General features: G+C 44.4%; 2 protein-coding genes across 2 annotated transcripts; one reads left to right on the top strand and one right to left on the bottom strand.

Moving 5' to 3' along the window:
* Nucleotides 1-634: 634 nt before the first annotated feature.
* Nucleotides 635-1,811, top strand: exosc6 (exosome component 6). Its single transcript, XM_048256843.1, has one exon. The coding sequence runs from the start codon at nt 725-727 to the stop codon at nt 1,550-1,552; it is 828 nt and encodes a 275-aa protein (XP_048112800.1). The 5' UTR covers nt 635-724; the 3' UTR covers nt 1,553-1,811.
* Nucleotides 1,632-12,586, bottom strand: tgm2l (transglutaminase 2, like). The gene is made up of 13 exons (XM_048256842.1): nt 12,029-12,586; nt 9,800-9,973; nt 9,157-9,387; nt 8,680-8,798; nt 6,984-7,112; nt 5,935-6,112; nt 5,510-5,651; nt 5,119-5,222; nt 4,500-4,742; nt 3,814-4,080; nt 3,351-3,511; nt 3,033-3,169; nt 1,632-2,096 (listed from the first exon to the last, which is right to left on the bottom strand). The coding sequence occupies exons 1-13, from the start codon at nt 12,039-12,041 to the stop codon at nt 1,931-1,933; spliced, it is 2,064 nt and encodes a 687-aa protein (XP_048112799.1). The 5' UTR covers nt 12,042-12,586; the 3' UTR covers nt 1,632-1,930.
* Nucleotides 12,587-14,049: the final 1,463 nt, after the last annotated feature.

Here is a 14,049-nt window from a genome sequence, read left to right on the forward strand (position 1 = left end):
CTGTCAGCGACAACGTCTGAATTTCTAAAAAATGATTGGTTAGGAGAGCTGTCCATCTGACACAGACCCGCCACCAGGGTATGTTGCTTTGCGCGCACATAACGTGGAGCTGGATGATGCAACAAAAAAGTAACAACTCAGTGGTTGCCTCATGATGAAGATGAAGATATATGATGTAGAGAAAAACATAATACGTAATTTGTATTAATACAATTATTATTTCAATTTATACAATTTGTATAAATCCGATTTCCACAACAGATGCTGCCAATGAATCATAAAGTAAACATACAGAAGCGCGCGACACTGATAGACTTTCTTTCAGCTTTGATAGCAGAGCTGTACAAATGAATTGATTGAATGCAGTCAACGAATCAATTAACCCGCTTAGGGCATTTTCTGCAAACATGTTAATTAGATTTTGTAAACCGGGTTTGGCATATGTTTGAGTTTTGAAATCAAAACAGCACAGTGTCTAATATTTACGTAACGGGAATTTATTCTAGGCCAACATACAAAATGAGGTGGGGGGTTTAGTCATTCGTCTTAGTTTAGTTTTCACAGGAATAGCGTAAGAGGATAGTGCTGTCCTCCAACCAGCAGATGGCGAAACAGTTTGAGTGATGATGCCAGTCGGTCTTGTGTGTTGTGCCTGAGAACAACTTCCGCAGTGGAACTTTTAGTGAGGAGCTACGGACCTCCACGCGGACCACGAAGAACGAAAATGCCTGTAGATCGTAGGCGAATTCGGGGTCCAGATGAATCTCATTCTCCTTATCATTTCATCTCCAATGAGTCTCTGAAATCCCTCGCATCTGGGGATCGCCGTTTAGATGAAAGCCAGCGCGGCCCCTCGGACCTGCGTCCGATATTTGCGCGGTGTGGACTGATCAGTCAGGCCAAGGGCTCTGCTTACATTGAGGCAGGCAATACCAAAATAATCTGCTCTGTGTATGGGCCCCGAGAAGCTGACCGCAGAGACGAAACCGACATGAAATCAGGACGTCTCGTCGCTGACATGCGGTTTGCCCCGTTCGCCTGCCATAAGAGAGGGGCATGGGTGCAGGGTAACGAGGAGAAGGATATGTCGCAGGGCTTACTAGAGAGTCTTCGGCCGGGAGTCTGCTTGCACAAGTACCCTCGCTCTCAGATTGACGTTTGCGTCATGGTTTTGGAGAGCGACGGGCCAGCTCTGTCCCATGCGGTCACCTGTGCATCCCTCGCTCTCGCGGATGCAGGGATCGAGATGTACGACCTGGTGTTGGGATGCACCGTCCGACACACTGGGACAACGCAGCTACTCGACCCCACTTTGGCAGAGGTCCAGGACGACAAGAATGGTGGTTTCGTGGAGAACCAGGGAAGTGTGACTGTTTCTCTGATGCCTAACATGAATCAAGTGTCAGGCTTGCAGTCGGACGGTGTTATGGAGCAAGAGTCCCTAAAGGCAGCTGTCCAGGCGTGTATTGAAGGCTGCTACAAACTGTACCCTGTCATTCAACAAACCCTGCTGAAGACGGTGCGAAAAAAGGCACCTCCCTCAGAGAGCTAAAGTTGTGATGGTTCAAGTTTTTGTATCTAAAGTCATCCCCTTATAATTTTGTAATTGGCAATAAACACACGTTTTAGAATGTGTAGAAATATAATTTTATTATTGTAAGCAGTGTGCAAGACAGCACTAATAACTATGCTGATAGTGCATGCAATGCGAAACTAGCTTCACAAATATAACTTATGTTTAAGGAGTACATCATTTTAGTGCAAATATTATAATGACCTAAACCATTTTATAAAATAAAATCTAAAAAGTATCAGTATCACATTTTCAGTTATGCTGTTGCTTCAGTATCCAACTCATACACATGGAATAGTTGTTTATTTTTTCTGTTAAAAAACACCATTTATCTAAAGTGATAATCGTAGTTTTGTGTCAATCATGTCGGTTCCATTTCTTTCGCCGGACAATCACAGTGGCCTCCCCCTTCACATCCCTCAGCCGGTCTGAGTCGAAGTCCACTACCAGTTTCCTCAGGCCAGGGCGCATGGGTTTGAATGAGAACTTGACCGTCACTTCTTCACCTGGTCCGATATTTCCCCTGTGTGAAAGAAGTAGACTGTTACCCAACAGCAAGAGTGGTAGAGTCCCACAAGGCATGAAATATCGTCAGCCTGTTTGTGCATCACAGCAGGGTATGACCACCACAGAATTCCCAGCCACATTTCAACGTGGACATACTGTGCTCGCCAGGAAATAGTTTAGGCCTGCTCGATGTGTTTGGCTCAGAGACTTATTTTCATTTCTGTCTCTGTGGAAGTACACTTCCAATGACGTAAAAACATAGACCTTCTAGTTCAGCTCCTCATAGTTCTAGAGTGTTATTTATTTTATTTGCAAATTCCATTTCACATATTTGGGAGAATTTACACAAAGCCTTGCACAAATGTTTGCTTCACACTGGCTAATCCGACAAAGGCAACCTTAGAGCCACCCAAGGCCGTCTGGCCGAGCGAAGCATTTATCCCGAATTTAGGTTGAGACCACGATGATATTTACCCTGGCGTCTGGAGAGCAGGCTCACATGTGGTAACATTTAGCTAACAGATCGCCTTTGGACTGAGATGAGCAGCTTACATCTGTTTGTATTCGTGTGTTTTGGTGTGGGGGTATAAATTATGTTCTCTCGTGTGGCACTGCAGTCCGACCGTGGTTGACATGTCCTGCCAAGGTATCTTGGCCTTGGACTGTTTCTGACTATCCTTAAAGCTACCACAAATGGAAAAGTTCAGATCTGGAGAGTAAAAGTACTACTGTGGTTTTACTCAAACCATTCACTTCACAGCTGATTTGTCCATTAATGCTATTACCAGCTTGAAAAGCACATTAAGACAAATCCTAAAAGATACACAGATACCAATCCTATGCAATTTTGTAGAAGAATTTATTACTGCTTACTCCCAACTTTCAGACTCCTGACAGATGTTAAAATGTGTGTTGACAAATGCATGTTATGACACACAAGGCTTGCACTTACGGAGCAGGAACCTCTGTAGCTGCTGTGAGGCCTGCACCCTCCACTGTGAACACGCCGTCTTTCAGAGTGACCGGCAGCGGGTTTGTGAAGGTGATGTGGGCCGTCACCTTCCTAGAGACGACCGCTTCCCCTACAACCTGAAGGAAAGCATAAACATTAGAATAATGAAAGGATAACCAAACATTTCTGACTGTACTGGTTTCCTCAGCAAATACACACAAGGTTTAGACAATATTACCCATAACATCTTCTACTGTTGTAGCTCAATCTAAATGCTGTATGTATTCGCCTCCGTGTATGAGCCGAGTTCCTGGTTACCTTGATAAGCAACTTTGGCATCCGCAGAGGGATGTTGACCTCCTCCAGGATCACGTCATCCTGATCATTCGTCTTGACGAAAGCAGTCACCCTGATCAGGTTATGCTCAGACACACAAGCTCCGTAGTGGTTGTAGCGAAGGCGCAGAACTTCTTTGTGAGCTGGAACACCCAAGTGAAAGGATCAATAATTATAATCCAACAAATTGACAATCACACTACTAAAGACAAGAAATTGTGAACACTGTGCAGTATTTCGATTTCGATTACATATTTTCGATTAGTATTTTCGATTTCGATTTCGATTACATCATCCTGTAGTACTAAAGTGCTTAATTGAATCCAGTACATCATTTAGGGAAGTCCTGAAGTGCTTCATGTAAAAGTGGTTATTTCAGTGTTAAAAGTGGACGAGTTCTAGCCATCTGTGCTGGCCAGGCACCAGGCAGGGCTGTGTGACTCACCCTTCTGTGCAGGAACCGTGAGGCGAGCCGTCTTCTTCTGGCACTCTCCCCTGTGCAGGCTGTTGTAGGTCACTGTGGTGGACATGACTGTGAGGTGGGCGCGTGCGTCCTCGTCGCCCACGTTGTGCACCTCCACGATCACGTCGAAGTCCGTCCCGTGGACGGCCTGGGCATGCTTGATGGACAGCTCCAGCTGGCCCTGACCGCCGTTCTGTTGGGAAACCCTCCGGCCGGCCTTCTCGAAAACCTGACGCTCTTTCTCCGAACCTGAAATAACAGCAATAGGATTTGGAATTTGTTGGATTCAGACCCAGTGCATCTGTCTGAAACTATTTATAACTGTGAGCTTCTTCATAGTGGTTTGAGATGAGGTTGCACAGACAATGTAACTGTCATGTGACTATTGGTCTGGTTTCCCAAACATGGAATAAGCCTTGTTCTAGACTAAAAGAGAACGTTCAGTGAAGATCTCCATGAGTCTAGGCTTGACCATGTTTGGGAAACTAACACTATTTTAGTCATCTTCAAAAGTGTGTATTATTTAATTTCTACAACAGAGGGCTAAATTAACAGGTTTTCACCTCAAATTACAAATTATTTTTCATAAAGCCCAAGAGATTTAACATTTGTACGGTTACATTTTTATGTGCAAATTAACTTTCAAAACTCTCTTTTGACTGGATCACCTTCTGGGTATTTGTAGTGTGCGGTGATGTCCTCTCGGTAATCGCCATAGACGCTCTTTGTGCTGATGTTTCGGCCCACTGTCCTCTTGTTGACCGAGGCTTGTGTGCGCTCGCCATCCGGGTGGACGACCCAAAACGCCAGGTCGGCATTCACCTCAGCGAAGATGAACGGCGCGTCATATTTCACACCCACCTCCCCCTCTCGTATCGCCCGCACAGGACAAGGCCCACAGCAGTACACACCTGAAAGGAGACAATGGGCAATGGTTATCTCTCATATTCTCTCTCTCCCTTCTGGTTATCTCTCTCTCTCTCTCCCTTCTGGTTATCTCTCTCTCTCTCTCTCCCTTCTGGTTATCTCTCTCTCCCTCTCTCTCTCTCTCTCTTCTGGTTATCTCTCTCTCTCTCTCTCTCTCTCTCTCTCTCTCTCTCAAGGTCAACTCAACTTTATTCGCTCAAGGTCAACTATTCATAGATATTGTATTTTACCTTATTATATCCACAATCTACATATATTCACAATATCATAATGTTGGTAATATCATAATGTTTATAGCATGTGGATGGAATATTCTGATAATTATGTACATAAAAAGAGATAAAATGAGATGAATCCTACCATCACTTCTCTCTTGGGGCGTAGGGTCCAGAGCCTGCCACCCATCATTACCGTCTGGAAGGTCTTCCCGAGCCATCCAGGACTCCACCCAGCAATGGTAGTTCCTGTGCACAGAGATAAGATAAGATAGGATAAGATAAGATAAACTTATTGGAAATTTGTCTTGGGCGTATAGTGCCACTCACAGAGGATGAAAGGGAGATAGGCTGATAGCGAAAACAGCTCCATTAGTTTCGAAAAGGGAGATGACTAAAGACTAAAGTATGTCTGCCTGGGGACAACAAGCATATGGGTTTGGCTTAAATTATAGTAGCAAGTATCATACGTAGCAAGTCAGGTGTAAATTACGTAGGTGTCAGAGGGTCAGTGGTCAGGAACTCGTGGGTCTCACCAGATCATGTCCTTTCTGCCGCCAGTGGAGATGCTCTCCATGTTCTCATCGAACAGGTAGTCTATCATCAGGTTCCCGTCGGTGTCGTGGGCGGAGGAATAGTTTGTGATGCAGCGGGTGGGGATGCCCAGACATCGCAGAACTGCAGAGTAAGGATCAGAAAACCAGTCAAACACAACGGCCTGACATGACCTGGTAGAGTAGAGTAAATTGGTCGCAGAGCAATTACACATAGTGGGAAAAAAATCTGGCCTATTCATCTGCACATGTTGAATCTATGCATGACATGACATTACACAAGCAAATGCTTGCAACCTCTATTAAACTAAACGCTGATATATTCCCAACCATATTTTTACATTAAGCAGGAGGACTGAACACTGTGCAGTGATACCATATCAATTGTGATTGTCACAATGCCCCACCTGTGCAGGCGACCCCTGCGAACACCCAGCACTGCCCGTAGCGCACCCTCTGAGCCCCGCCCTCGCTCCATTTCCTCAGGATGGGCACGCTGCCCGTCCAGCGCGTGGGAGCCACGCCGTCAGAGTAATCCCCCGTCCAGTTACCGGTCAGCACCCCACGGTCGTCATTGGAGTTCACCTGCCGGGAGACAATAACATGTTGTCCTTTTGTTCTTCTGTTTTGTTTGTTAAAACTTCATTACATCATGTTCATACTGTAATATGCTCCTAAACGAATTCACAGATGTATGCAATCTTTTACACTATTGTTTATCATTGCAAATGATGCTACTGTCACAGCTAAAGCCTTCCATTCATTAACTAAAAGTCCAAAATCATGTTTAACATGCAAGTACGTGGTATGTGCATCTTTGTTTGTGTGTGTGTGTGTGTGTCAGCTTGGTGATTTGCAGAGAGGTCAGTCATCTGCTTCGCTCTGTCTGCTCAGTTTCTTTCTAAGAGCTGGCACATCTTAATCTTTTCAGCAGTGTTTTGCGGTGTTTAGTTTCGTTAGCGGTATAGTTTCATGGATGATGGTGGCATCCAAAACAAATAGTGACGGGAACCCAACAAAGTGCTCCAAAAGCTGGCTGGCAGTCCCACAGTCTACGGGAACACACAGAGCTGCCAAACAGCATGGCAAGAGGAGACATGGTCCAACACAGTCCAAGTATCCAACAGCCAGAGCGGGCCAGCTGTTTAGGAGAAGGTGTGTCACTGTATTCATCAGTCACGGCTAAGTGACGTCGCCTGGTTTTCAGTAACAATTTGTGATCTGCTCCTAAATCATGTGACCTCAGACTACCAACACACTTAAATCCTGTGCACTGTTAGCAAGAGACCAGGGACATTTGAGTGGTCTAAGAGAAAAGACTCAACAGCACAAAAACGCATATGTGCATTGTGCATTATCCAATATTCTTAAAGCGCCAGCAGCACCTTCAACCATGGTGGCAGAGAGACAACGGTATGCAGAGGTTATTAGTGCTGTTTTTGTACAAGAGACTTACCATGGCAGTGAGGGTTCTGCTGACATAAACAGGATTGGCTCTGTTTAGAGTGTCCATGTCTGGGTTCTTGAGTGCAGTGGGTGAGTTGTCCAGTATTTCAAAGCAGATGTCCACTATGTCCTTTTCAAACTGCGGGGTGATAGAGAGGCTGTTTGTGTCTGTGGCTTTTTACGTGTGTGTCAAATGTCAGAGTGTCACTTCGCATTACACTGATTTAACCGTTAATCAACATGCTGTCAGCATTTCAACACTCTGCCATAAATATTCATATCTCTGCAACTTCTCGCAATAATAAAAATGGCATTAAGCATCGGACAACATCGGATCATTCTTGTTATTCACTTCCAGTAGTTGTTTAATTTGATATCTTGTTTTCTCTAGATGAGGGCATTCCCCCACTGCCAAACAACCCATCAGTACTCAAGACCCTCTTACTTAAAGCCACCACTTGTTCTCCGTCTTCTCCCTCTCCCTCAAGTTCATTTAGTCTCTAACAAGCACTAATCCCTCTTTCAACTACACCTCCCCCTCTGTTTCTCTCTCTCTCTCTCTCTCTCCTTGTGCCCATCTGGCAGGCATCAGCTGGGGCAGAATAGCCTCGTGTTTGTGCGTGCTGATATTCCTACACACCCCAAGCAGAAATGCCTTGCATCCATCAAAGAGGAAGTCAGGGACTGGCCGGCTCGCGGGCGGCTGCCCTGTCACCAAGATGTCACAATTCGCACCGCCCACCGCCGACTTGGCATCGGCGACAGAAAAGCGCTGACTGCCTGCCCACATCCCAGCTTCCACCCTTGTGCCAAATCAGCCCACAGTGCCTGTCACCTTAGGTTAATCCCTCTGGCCAACACAGCCCCAGGCCAACACAAAGGCCTGGGCTGTGTTCCAGACCCAAAAGGCTTCAGTTCAACGTATAGCCGTTATAGCGGTATAGCCGTTTAGCGGTATAGCCGTATAGGCGTATAGCGGTATAGCCGTATAGCCGTATAGCCGTATAGCCGCATAGCCGCATAGCCGTGGTCTCTCACTGTTTTGTTTGCTCCTTTGTCAGTATTCATGAGGCTTTATCAAAAGGATGTACAGTAACCACGTCATTACTGGCCCAGTAATTGGTTCAGTCCCTGCTTTGCAAAGTGTTGGCAGCGGGCAAGCTGCTGCCACAATCTTGAAATGTAGGCCTATCTTACTAAAATCAAAAATGGCAGCAATCGTTATTTTTTATTTTATTTTTTACTTTTCACTGAACGGAGCTGGGGGGGGGAACGACCAGTGGTGGCTGGGGGCCAGCAGGAGGGGAGACCAAGCTTCTAAAGAGGGAAGGAGAGGAGTAAAACCAGTGAAACAGGGGTTCCCATGAGGTTTGCCTTGCATTTATCCCAATCCGTGAATTAATGAAACACACTCAGCACACAGTGAACACACAGTGAGGTGAAGCACCTACTGCCTGCAACAACAGCGGTGGTTAGTGCCTTGCTCAAGGGTTCTGGTCGGGAACCGGCAACCCTTCGGTTACAAGTCCAAAGCACTAACCAGTAGGCCACGGCTGCCCCAAACCTTTTGAATCACAATAACCTGCAACCCACTTCTCAGCATCAATTGTCTATGTTAACGGCACTTTACCTAAGTCTGACCACTAGTTCAATGGATAAATAAAGTTGCTATCTGCGCAACAACATCTGTTACAACATCAAAATACCTGTCCGAAGTTCCATGACAGCGAGGTGATGTCATCCCAGGCCCCTTGGTACAGGATGCCGTTCTCGTTCAGAATGTACTCCTGCAAGAGCTCCTCATCTGGCAAGTGCACCGCATCGGCTGCAAGACAGAAAACATATTGGTGATGTAATCCCTAATTTTATTGCAGAAATATTCAGGGGTATTCACAAATACCTGTTAAAGCAGATACATGAATGCATTTTAGCAGGTTTATGAATTTGAGCTTCTCTCTCTCTCTCTCTGTATGGTTATGTTAATGGTACGTCTGTGTGGGCGTGTGTGTGTGTGTGTTTGTGCATGTGTGTGTGTGTTGTGCATGAGTGTTGGGAGGGGTATTATAGGGTCTAAATGTATGTGCGTGTGTGTGTGTGTGTGTGTGTGTGTGTGGGTGGGTGTGTGTGTGTGTGTGCCAACCCATTCTTCAGCTACCAGCATCACACTCCGGCCCCAGACCCACCTTTGCACCAGGGGTTGAAGAGCAGGTAGAAGCTCTCGGCTGCAGTCTCCTCCAGGATGTGTCCATCTGGGGAGAGTAGGAGCAGGGCCAGGCTGTAGAGCCCCATGGGCGCGTCCGCCGGGCTGTGCACCGTCACCAGCAGCTCGCTCTGGGCAGCCTGCTGGCTGAACCACCACTGGCCCCCGCCCCGCTGATGCTCCGACACCTTCACCGTCACCTCACCCTGCTTACCTGCACAGCGCAAGAACACGCATGAACACACATGAACTCACACACACACACACACACACACACACACACACACACACACACACACACACACACACACACACACACACACACACACTCACACACACACACGCACACACACGCACACGCACATACATGCATATGCAGAAAGACCAGTAGAAAAATGATGAAGAACACAGGGCAAAATGGATAGAAAGAAAGAAAGAAAGAAAAATGTCTTTCACTTTCAAGGTAATTTTCATGACATTTAAAATGCTTGTTTATATACATTTAATATAATATTTAACTTGGTTTCAAATGCAGCAACCAAAACCCCCTCTGCCTTAGCTACATATTTGAAACCCAGTTAAATCTTAGATCCCACTTATGTGAAGGTTGTGTGTGGTCGACTCACCCAGTCGGAGGACGAGGCTGAGCTGGTTGGGTGCCTGGGGGGCAGCACCAGAGCACTGCAGGGCAATGGAGAAGGGTTGCCCCCTACGCACCAGCAGGCGCTCCACATCGATCTCCTCTGTGCGATGAGCGTGGTTGTTCACCTGGCTGCACAGGTCCACTCCTGTGAATACACCTTGTGGGCAACACAGCACATGGACATCAGCTCCAAATAACCACATGTGAGTGGGTTGCTCAAACAACCACTTGAGTCCAGCTAAACTAAAGACCCGTTTCTATCATAAGGTATTCATTTTACCACCAATTATGTTAACTTTTACCTTAAGATTAAGGGTTTTTCCTCAATTGGCTGTTTGCTTGTATTAGACCGTACTTGTAGGTCTTTTAGGGGATGAAACTTTTTATCAAATGGATAAAGGTAACTATTGTATAGGGGTGCAATCAGGTAAGGGGTAAAAATAGGTGAGAGTGGAGACGCCATGGTGTACCAGTAGCATTGGAGTTCCATACCATGAACAAGCTCAGTCCTGTTCAAAAAGCCCAAAAATATAAAAAGGTGAGAACATTGTGTGGAAAGATAAAACTGTCCACAATAGGGTGGGACTTGTTGCCTTTGTTAGTCAGGAGTGATGGAGGTAATGAATGGAGGGCTCCGATAGCCTGGAGACCAGCCCAATCAGACCCATTCTCAATTGAGGCTCAATTAGTGTGAAGGACAGACATCGTACGTTTTTTCTTCCCAACTGTTAGACTGCACAACATGATCATGCCCCAATAGATCACAATGCACTTTTTTTAGAATTATTTTTTTTCTTTCTGTAAATTCCTGAATTCTGTGAATGCCTTTAACTTTATAGGTAGCCTATTTATTTATTCTCTTAAAACATTCATCATTTACCTGTGTTTATTAGCCAGTAATGTAGGATGTGCAGTTATTTATTTATTTATTTATTTATCTTCCCCCTGTTGAATCCTACCAGGGCCCTATAGGTGGAGTGCAATGTGCAAAGTTCAATTACTGAGCTGCTGTGGCTGGACAGTGTATGTATATTCACATTCATGTATATGAATATGCAGTATATTCCGGTATATGTTGTATGTAAAATGTAAATGTAAAAATGCTGTTGTATTGTACTGTATGCTGTATGCTGCTTTATGTTGTGCTGTAACACTGCAGTTTTCTCCTTTGGGAGACAATTAAAGGTTTATCTTATCTTATCTTAATTAGAGGTACTGTAGAGTAGGGTTGGCAGACTGCGAGTGGGAGAAACAAAGCAGTATTCTGCTTCTAGTCTTCTTCTACACCCCTCAAATGATTTCTCCTTGGATCTGCACAAATCTTGTCGGTGACCTATTTTGATATCAAAAAGGTGAGTCTCACCTCTAAGGTGGGGAGTTGAGACAATGCAAGCATGCAAAAGAAAAACTCTTTGATCCTCTGTCACTCATCTTATGCTTCAGAAAGGTCAGACAAGTCAGACTGCTGGAGTGCCATGAGCAACCCATTATCACTCAGTCAAGAGCCCTCATCCATATTTTTAGAGATGATGTAGACTATTTACAATCCTACCAACAGACAAGGCACTCAGCACAAACTTAACTTTAGTCGCACATTAATGTCAAAGTCTATAATTATGTTTTTCTTTTTTCAGATTTTTGCCATTCTAGGTGACAGTTTTAAATTCCTACCCTACACACTCCAAAGTAATGAAAGCTATAAAGCTAAAAATGAACTGTCTCGTAGGGGTTAAAAACACCTCTCATTTTCGCCTAGTAATTACACAGTGCAAGCCAGGCTGGCTTTGCCATTGGTCTTTATGTAATCTCCAGGCAATGGTAACTGCGGTCCTCTGGAATGCCAGGACAAATTGGCACAGTGCACTGTTGGCAAGAGGTTGGGGCATGTCTTTGTACTCATATACAGTGGTCCATATAAGAAAAAAGGCAAACACATTTGGGAATAATACAAATAGTATATAATTTTATGTTTCGTGTACTATACCTCCAATGTCCAAAGACACTGCTGTTAATGCCTGACATAAGTTAATTCTTTAAACTTTTCAGTTACGTTACTTGAGTATGACAGTTAGCCCTGTTGTATTTGGAGACATATTATTAGATATATATTGAGTTCCTCAGCTCTCCGCCACTTCTTAGAGTACATTTTACACTGGTATGACAGACAGTGCACCCGTTTAATGCAATGTCCATTAGAAGAGTGGTTACTCACCATTGTCTGTCATTCTTACTGCCCTGTAGGTGACTCCCTCAAGCAGTCAGTAGATCCTCTGTGGATTCTGATCCTGTGTGAAAACGTCCTTAAAAGAGTATGGATCCGTCTTCAGATTCCTCTTGTATCGGTGAAGCTTCTTCACGTTTCTACCTCTTGTCTGCATCGGGACCTTGTATTTATAGAACCAAGGAATGGCCCCCTCCCATCTCTTCTCCCTCTCTCTCTTTCTCTCACACAGACATAAACACACACACACACACACACACATACTCACGCCCCCTAATACTTCCATTCATTGGAGTTGGTGACCTCTGACATCACACTTCTGAGTAAGGTCCAGCTTGGTGGAGCAGCCCAGTGTATGTGTGTGTGTGCATGTGTGTGTGTGTAAAACTGCTTCATCACCGTCAATATTTTACTTCAGCAAGAAAAAAGTATTTACTATAGACTGAGTCAACAGGAGTTCAGGAGAAGCCACTGTCTACTGCTCTCTCTCACACACACACACACACACTCTCACTTCTCTGTTCCTTCTCTCGCCATGTCTCGCTCTTCCTCTTTCTCTCTCTCTCTCTCCCCCACTCTCTCTCTTTCATCATAGTTCTGACACACTGCACTCTGACAGACAGGGAGGGCGCTGTCAGGGACTAGCTCCTCTACAGTATCCATGCAGGTTTCCAGTAAATGCCCTGCATCACCAGTTTTTCTAACTTTTTCTGTCCAGGCCATTTCGGAAGAGTGGATATCTTTTTTCATCTTCGTTTTCCAGAGAAGCACATGCCGCACAGAGCCCTGCTCATCATAACAGTGCATTATAGGAGTAAGGGGGAAATACTTTACAACGCTTTAAGTTTACAATTCAGCTGAATTTGAGCAAGGAACACGGACTGGACTCGTGTCTTGTTTTTCCTGTCTCAGTCCTAGCCATGGCAAATAACAAGCCTTTCATTTAAACTACTTTCAACAGCTCCTCCAAGTATGTGACAGCATGTGGATCCAACTTAAATCATGAAATCATATGTTTTTACAAAATTTAATTTCTATCTTAAATCAACAATAAAAGCAAAGAAATTAGTATGATTACTGTGACCCATACTTTTCTATGTGCTTTCAGGAAGGGCAGTGTGTCTTATATTAAGTGTCTTAGATTGATTAGACGACATCAATACTTAGACGACAGCTTAGTAAAATGTATAGAATTTTCACAACAACATAACTGTAAAATCTTTCTCTGACATCTATATCCACCAGACAATGTTACTACTTCTTGTAAGCTTCAAATGCTTTACACTTACTGAATGTTTTCTTTTAAAATATTCTGCTTTTGTTATTTGGTCATTTAACCAACCACAATATTACTGTAGGGACTACAGCTGTAGGGACTACTGACTTTGTGTTTTATAACTATGTGCTATAAAGTATATGTCTATTGCCAATCCTACTCGACCTAATTCCATCTTAATTTAAAATAAAGTCCTAACATTTTTTTTTACAAATATTATGACATCTTAAATATATCAATGATCTCTGACTGAAACCACCATAAGATTAAGGCTAACATTTACACATGTCTGCTTTTAGGAAATCATGAATGAATTCACTTCACAGACTGTATAACACAGACTTGACAATGTGACAATTCAGACCTGCATCAACCCATCCTGGCGGTGAGTGAGGCCAGGCTTTGTGAGTGTGTGCATTAGGACACTGCCAGTAAACTCTGAGTTTGCCTTTTTGTTTGTTCACCTGAGGAGGAGCAAGGAGAACTCAGCAGAGCTCCCTCAAACCTAACATCATTTCTCAGGAATCAAACTGCGGCATTGCTGAGAGAGATTTTTAAATCCCGCAAGCTTTTTTTTTTTTTTTTGGACTGTCTCACCGATTTGGAAGCCTGTGGTCAGTCAGTTGACCACATTGTGTTAAATAGTTTCTTAAGTTCCAGCTTCTATAAATAAGAAGTGAAGTGTGTTGAATTGTCTGTGGCGTGGCGTGGAGAGGAGACAAACAATCTCTCAGAC

Source organism: Alosa alosa, chromosome 11 (genome assembly GCF_017589495.1).
Source record: "Alosa alosa isolate M-15738 ecotype Scorff River chromosome 11, AALO_Geno_1.1, whole genome shotgun sequence".
NCBI lineage: Eukaryota > Metazoa > Chordata > Actinopteri > Clupeiformes > Clupeidae > Alosa > Alosa alosa.